At 37.1% G+C, this 7,278-nt stretch overlaps 1 protein-coding gene across 1 annotated transcript; it reads left to right on the forward strand.

The window, feature by feature from the left end:
- Positions 1 to 2,976: 2,976 nt before the first annotated feature.
- On the forward strand, positions 2,977 to 4,814 carry LOC139896778 (DNA polymerase II subunit B4). Its single transcript, XM_071879414.1, has 3 exons — positions 2,977 to 3,249; positions 3,908 to 4,026; positions 4,336 to 4,814. Exons 1-3 carry the CDS (start codon positions 3,050 to 3,052, stop codon positions 4,515 to 4,517), a joined length of 501 nt encoding a protein of 166 aa, XP_071735515.1. The 5' UTR covers positions 2,977 to 3,049; the 3' UTR covers positions 4,518 to 4,814.
- Positions 4,815 to 7,278: the final 2,464 nt, after the last annotated feature.

Consider the following 7,278-nt stretch of genomic DNA (forward strand, 5'->3'; position numbering starts at 1 on the left):
TAATAAATTATTATAAAAAGTTTTACAAGTTTTGTGTAAGACATTCATTAAGGGTAGTTTAGATAATTTTGGTGGAAGAAGTAAATTTAATGTTGGCAATATCATCTCCCATTATTGATTGATTATTGATTGCAAACATTATCTGTACACGCTTTGGCCTTTTGGTTTCTTGAAGAACCATTTTAATTTGTAGTTCTGTTTTCTATTAAAAATATTGTACACCAGTAGCATGGTTTGCATGTTGCATGTTTCATGAATATGAAAATAAAAATATTGGGTTTAATTTCATTAATTATATACCTATACACAATACACTAGCATTTAAGGTTTGATTATTATCTATTAAATGTTAGTGATTTTAGTGTGATCCAACATAATCAAGGTTTTTAAGTTATTGGATTACTTGGTTGAGAGTGGAAGTGATTGTTTGATACTCTACACGAATCCGGAAAGTGTGAAGTGTACATTCGTAAAGAGTAAAACCAATCACTTAGTATATAGTTGATCTTGGATGAAGTAATGCTTGGAAAATAGATGATCCACAAAAACCAGGCTTAAGCCGCGCCGCGGGTCTCCTAGCCGCGCGGCGGTTCCTAGTGTGTCTTGGGATCGGGAATTTTGGTTGTTTCAGGATTTTGGAACAAAGCATTAAGCTGCGCCACGACCATACGAGGCGCGATGCGGCCCCAAGGCTAAATTGGTTACAGGAAATTAGCAAACTAATGGACATCAGGTATAGTGTTAGGCCGCGGCGCGGGCCATATAGCCGCGGCGTGGCTTAAGAAAGTGAACTGGTGTCTTTTTGACCCAAAAGGCATGTTGGTCCAAAACGTTGTTTGTTTGGCATTTCCTGGTCAGTTTGGGACGGTTTTAAGCATTAAATACACATGTTTAGACACCAAATAAGTGGTGTTGGTTCCCAAGAGATGTACCATTACATTATGGTTACATGTGAAAGGTCGTGACTCTTCATTCACACATTTTAGTCAACTATAAATAGAATACTCATTCATTTGAGGAGGGGTTCCAGAATTTTCCTTCTCTCACACTTTCATCATACTAACAAATATTTCATGCATTATACTTTTGCAAGAACAACTTTTCTTGGTCTAGAAAATATTGTTGAACTAGTCTTATCCCAATATTGATTTCGTGCAATCCAAGACCGAAGGGGGCGAAATATTTTATTGAGAAAGTGTTTCACGATTCTAGTTTCAATCCGGTGACATTTTCCTATTGAGCAATCCATATTCCCTAACATTAAAACAGGCTAATTGATCACACTTTTGGTGTATTTAATTAGTGGTAACCTTCGCTTTGTTCTTGTTTTGATTTTGATGTTTAAGTTCTAATAATTATTTATTTCATAACATAGATGGAGTGAACGGGTAATCTTTTTTCTTTAATTTTGTTAGGTTAATGAGATGAGTAGATATTACTTCCTAACTTTTAAACCGAACCGAATCAACTAAACAAAATAATCACGATTTTCACATGTAATATTCACGTCTTTAACATCTCTCTATCCCAAACGAGTTTAATATCCAACCTTCCCTGTTGTCGCTGTCATCATCTATTCTTTTGATCACCCCTTCCGTTTTGTAGCTTCCGACGTATGTTTCCCTCTCCGAACATCGACATCACGCATGTTCGCCGGTGGTTTAGCCTTTTCTTTCCCATTTAATTTTTCTTGGTCGTCACTGCATTTTCTTGTTGACCGGAGCTTTCTCGGGCGGCCATAGCCACTGCCATCGCCACTCTCGTTAGGGTTATGGTTATAGTTGTTAGGGATTTCTTTTGGCACTTGTCGTTTACTTTTTGTGTCGGATCTCAGTGGTTCTTCCTTACTAGCGGTGGTGTGTGGTGGTCTACACTACCACCATGTTGGTGGTCTACCACTATGTTGGTGGTCTACCACCATGTTGGTGGTGGCCATCAACCGTCTATAGGTGATGTGGAGCCTCGTCTGCTCTTGTTTTTTCCCTTGCTTCTACTAGGTGCCCTTTGTGTTCGCTAGCCTACCACCCTGTTTGTGGTAGCCACCTGAGATTTGCTGGATTCGATCCGTCGTCATCTGGTGGTCGAGGTGTTCCCCCACCATGCTGGTAGTGGCCATCAGTGGTGGTCGGATGAGAGTGAACGCGAGGGGTGCTGGTACAACAGTAAATGGTGGCTCACCACCCTGTTGGTGGTACCTACTGGTGGTTTTGACATCCTGATCTGCTCGTTCTTTAGTCGTTGTACACTCGCCTCATCTTCACTGCTTAAGAAAAACTATAAGGATTTGCCCCTAAACGGACGACTGTTGGTGAAGGTCGATAACAGTGGCTAGAGGAGGGTGGGTAGTGGAGGGTCGTAGGTTGATGGTGGGTGTGGGGTCCGGGGTAGGTTAGGATTTTCCGCTACCATGGGTGCGTTTGCGGCTCCCTTCTTTTCTGGGGTGCCTTCGGTTTGGACCAGATGACTATCTCCATGTTTGATATTTGGTTCCAGTTCCAGGGGAGGTTTCTTATGCAGATGGTGTCGGTATCTTTGCGATTGATGGGTGTGTTCTGTTGTTGTTGTGGTAGTAGTCGGCGCTCTCCTGACTGCCGTAGTTGTTTATTGTATCTTTTTTCTGCTTTTACTGTGGCTGATACTTAAGTTATCCGTTATTAGCTTGTTATGCATGAATTTACTTTTTTAGTCATTTGTGTTCCGCCTTATTAGATGGAAATGTGATTTAGGTTAGTGTTTTATTGATAGGTTTGGATGGATATCATTTTGCAACTGTTGTATTTGTTGATCTTCAGATCCGTTATATTTTAGTACTACGTTATTTTTTTGAAGAAAAAAAATTAGGATGTTGATAAATATTTTACGTTACTTTTTAAAAACTTTAGGGACTAAAATGTAAAATAAAAAAAAGTAGGATCTGATTCTCTAAATCGGATCATCTCATTTCAGCATAAAAACCCATTTTTCCCCAACATTGGCGGGAAACAAACCCTAGATTCACAAATCAAACACAAACTCCAAATTAATCTTCAATCGAAGAACACCTACGACTATGGCGACTACCGCAACACCGACGGTGACGGAGAAAGTAATAGCAGATGCAGAGGAGCTGCCAAAGGCGGTCGTAAAAAGGCTAGTAAAACAAAAGCTATCACAGCTGTCACAAGACGATGGTGATATGCTAGTCCCTAAGGACTCTCTCATGGCGTTCGCCGAAAGTTCTAGAATCTTCATCCATTACCTTTCTGCTACGTTAGTAAATATATCTCTACCTTCGATAATAACTGTTAAGTTTAATATCCTATTTGTAACAAATCGAATACAAACATTATACTTATAGATGTAACTCTGAGCTCACACAGTGTAACCTTATTGTTGATATCATTATATGTATTATTGATTATTGATGTTGATGTATTTATGGCTTTGAGTTCGTATAGTGTAACCTTACCGCCAGTGGTGGCGGGGCGAAAATCTATTTAAAAGCGTAGCAACTTTTTTTAGACAAAAAAATGGAGGTTTTGGGGCAAAATTATGGTGGTTTTTTGGGCAATATGTGGAGGTTTTTAAGCAAAATACGAAGGTTTTTAGGCAAATATGGAGGTTTTGGGGCAAACTATGGTGACTTTGGGTGGTTGGGGGGGGGGGGGGGGATCACTTGGGGCAAAATCGAAGAATACAAAATTTTTACACTAAAAATTGAAAATCGGCTGGGGGCGGGTGCCCCCTTGCCCTCAAATATTTTCGCCCCCGCTTACCGCTGTGTCAGTTATATACAAATGTTCTATTGAACAGTATTGTAGATGCTTGATATAAAGTTCATTTGTTTACAAATTACAACACATTATGTGGAAATTTACTAAGTGGTTATAGTTTCTTTCTCTAATTCATGTGTTTTGTATATGTGCAGGGCAAATGATATATGTAAGGAATCTAAGAGGCATACGATTAATGCTGAGGATGTGTTTAAGGCGCTAGAGGAGATCGAGTTTCCAGAATTTGTTGCGTCTTTAAAAACCTCTCTTGAAGGTAAAACCCGTGCCTATAACTGAAAGCATATGTGTGCTCTCATTTTTTTTGTGTAGCGTTAGTATACTCAACTTATATTCAGGCATAATTGAAACGTGTTCAGCTCATCAGCTGTGTTGAACTATTGAAGTTTATAATGACATTGAATGTAACAATAGCTTCAGATATTTTGCACATGTTCTATTTAACAAAAATACAAGGAAAAGTAAAATTAACTATTTATTATTATTCTATTTGCTACTACTACTGCTAATATCTTTAATTTGATATTTTGGTAATGATTACTATTACTATTGTTCATGGCGTCAGAGTTTAAGAGAAAGAATTCTAAAAGAAAGTCCGACTCTTCTAAATCAAAGGAAGCTACTAAAAAGAATAAAACAGAAGAGACTACAATGGAGAATGGAGAAGCACAGGAAAATGGTGAAGAAGATGTGAATGAAGTTGTTGATGGTGATGAAGATGGCGATAAAGATGCTGACAGCGAGTGAATATTTATGCTCTCAAATTGCTACTTGCATGCTTTATTTTGGTTCTGGGCTGTTACTGATGGAAGAGGATTCATTTGGAATGGTTTTATTGTGGTTCTTGTAGGTAATTTTTGGTCACGTTAAAAAGCACATTTGGATCACTATGGCTTACTGAAAACTAGAAATTATTGCACATTCTGTTATGAACTTATAAAAAGCGAAATTATCCCAACGCTTTTTGCTTGCAAGACTTTGCTAAAAATATGTAAGTATTGTTTATTATTTTAATTGGTTCTTTCTGAATGAAAATTTCAATTATCATTATTTTATTTTCAACTTAGTTCGGAAATTGGAAATGAAGCTCCATTTCGGTGTTGATTTAAATTTATTATAGCTAAAGCTTGAATGTTTTGTGTTAATTTCTAACAGCATTTCATTGACATCAGTTCTGAAGTTTCTTGGTGCCTGAAATGATTGTTGAATGTTGAAAGCATCATTCAACACACTTGATTTTGAAACTGCATTATAAATGTTTTGTTGTAAAATTAGTACAATGTATGTATGTACATATGGTTGCATAAAACACAGCTAGTTTTATCTTCATTCATGCATATGGTTCAACAAGTTGTACATAAGGCATAAAGGCAGGTGTAATCTGCCTAGAAACTTAATGCTGTACAAAGTAACCAGAAATTATCCTAATATACTAAGCTAAGCCACAGAGTGCCTACTGCTACCTGTTAGAGTCACTGTTTCCTTTGGAGTGACTTGTCCTTTCACATAACATTGGAGGGTATTTCGGTCATTCTACACCCTCTCCCAACATAATACATACCGGTTCTAGGGCTTTCTATCCCATTTCAGCCCCTTCTCTTCGTCATCTGCTTGTTGTAATACTAACCGTGAAAAGCTGATTATGAACAATGTGAATGAATCTGCTTGCAGCAGCAAAATGAAATTTCTACATAATTCACTCACAGAAATTGCTGGCGGTATATAGTTTCTTTTGTGTATTCGCATTTCGATTAAGGAGATAATAAGTATTTGGTATGCCCTGCATTTCATGTATTCTAGTACGCACTGACTAACCTCTTCAAGAAATGGAGCATAGTCTATAAGACTCGTCAACTTACCCAGTCATGTTCGCCACACATGCTTTGCAAGATGACCAAACTTTGATGAATGTGCTAGAGGTGGTCATATGGGATGGGTTGGGTAGCCGGTTAAAACATGTATTTCTGGTACATGTGTCAATAACGGGTTGAGTTGTGTTGACCCATAACATTTTGTTCCTGAAACTGAAAAAAATAGAATTGCGCATCAGAGATGATTATAATTGCACTTTTTGGGGGACTTATGACCATTTAAACTATTTTGTTTTAGCTGATTTATTAGATTTCATTAGTGAAAATCGTTAAAAGTGAGGCACGGCTATGATCAACCCATTGATAAGGAAGTAGTGAAATTATCACCTTTAGAAATTGGAAGGAACCGATGGACTTAGTCACAACTCACACGACTCAAAGGTTGCTAGGAGCAGCGTAAGATTTTCATCATTACTTTATGTCTTTATTTAGTATGGTTCCGAGTCGTTAAATTATTCCAGCTAAACATACAAATATGTGTTTTTTGAACATGTTAAAGGAGCATTTCAATATTTCATGTTTGGATTAGCTTACCGCATATCTCACATTCGTTAAATTGGTTATTGTTGTTGTATGATTGAATTAGTTTATTTTAAAATACTTGGTTACAGTATGTCGCAGAAGTGATGGGGGAAGGATTGTCTACATCCCACCTCTCCCATACACTACTAGGTGGTATTGAGTTTGTTGTTGTTGTTGTTGTTGTTGTTGTTGTTGTAGTATGTCACAGAAATATCACTTGTATGGAATGATTGTGTATCATGGTTATTAAATATACTTGGGTGGTTGGGTGTCCACTAGAGATTCACAAGTCCCAACCACCAAACGGTCCAAACGTTTACTAACTTCAGTTTATATTGTCTATAGTATATAATTATAACACGCGTTGTGGTATCATTTTAGTTTCTTAAATCTGTATGATCTAAACGTCTAATGGATCTTGATGATCTATTTCATGGTTAAGGTGAAAGCACATAAATAAAAAACAACAATGACAGCAAGACAGGTGTTTCCATATTTTTCTTCTGATGCGGTGGTAATGTTCTAAGCGAGGATACATGTCAAGATTATTTGTCTCAGAAAAGGTATGATATATAAGTTCCACGACTATGAATATCATAATGCACGCATAACACACAGTTAGATGAGCACGAGTTACACACTGAACGAGTAATACAACGGATGTTCATGACATTATTATCAGCAATTCAGTAAGCTGCCAATTGATTATCTACAAATCATATCTAATAAGATTATTTCAAGAAATCACGTTTTTGTTCTTTATATGATAAATGTTTATAGGTGATTGGCTGACTGATTGCTAATGTAACTGAACAACAGTAACTGTATGCGTCTAAATGCTATTGCCATGTAACTTGCATCGTATCACGTTCAAAATTAACTAAAATACAGTAGTTCAAAAGTACGGAGTACTAAAAAAATGTTATACTTACTAACGTTCTGGATAAACTTTATAAATACAAAATTTTAAACTTTGGGGACTAATTCTAAAACATGTAAAATCATCTCTACTCCGTTTTTTTTTCTTTCTTTCAGAAATGAGTCAAGCAACAGACAGGGTTATCCGATTGCAGAGGTAGTCACCAAATTTGAGTGTGTATAATCAGCAAAAATCA

This window comes from Rutidosis leptorrhynchoides, chromosome 3, assembly GCF_046630445.1.
Source record: "Rutidosis leptorrhynchoides isolate AG116_Rl617_1_P2 chromosome 3, CSIRO_AGI_Rlap_v1, whole genome shotgun sequence".
Lineage (NCBI taxonomy): Eukaryota > Viridiplantae > Streptophyta > Magnoliopsida > Asterales > Asteraceae > Rutidosis > Rutidosis leptorrhynchoides.

What these genes read in the sequence shown, in the direction of transcription:
- LOC139896778 (XM_071879414.1), top strand. Translation starts at nt 3,050, where the DNA reads ATGGCGACTACCGCAACACCGACGGTGACGGAGAAAGTAATAGCAGAT. An exon ending in ATCCATTACCTTTCTGCTAC is followed by an intron (nt 3,250 to 3,907) that starts GTTAGTAAATAT and finishes GTATATGTGCAG; the next exon opens with GGCAAATGATATATGTAAGG. An exon ending in TTTAAAAACCTCTCTTGAAG is followed by an intron (nt 4,027 to 4,335) that starts GTAAAACCCGTG and finishes TCATGGCGTCAG; the next exon opens with AGTTTAAGAGAAAGAATTCT.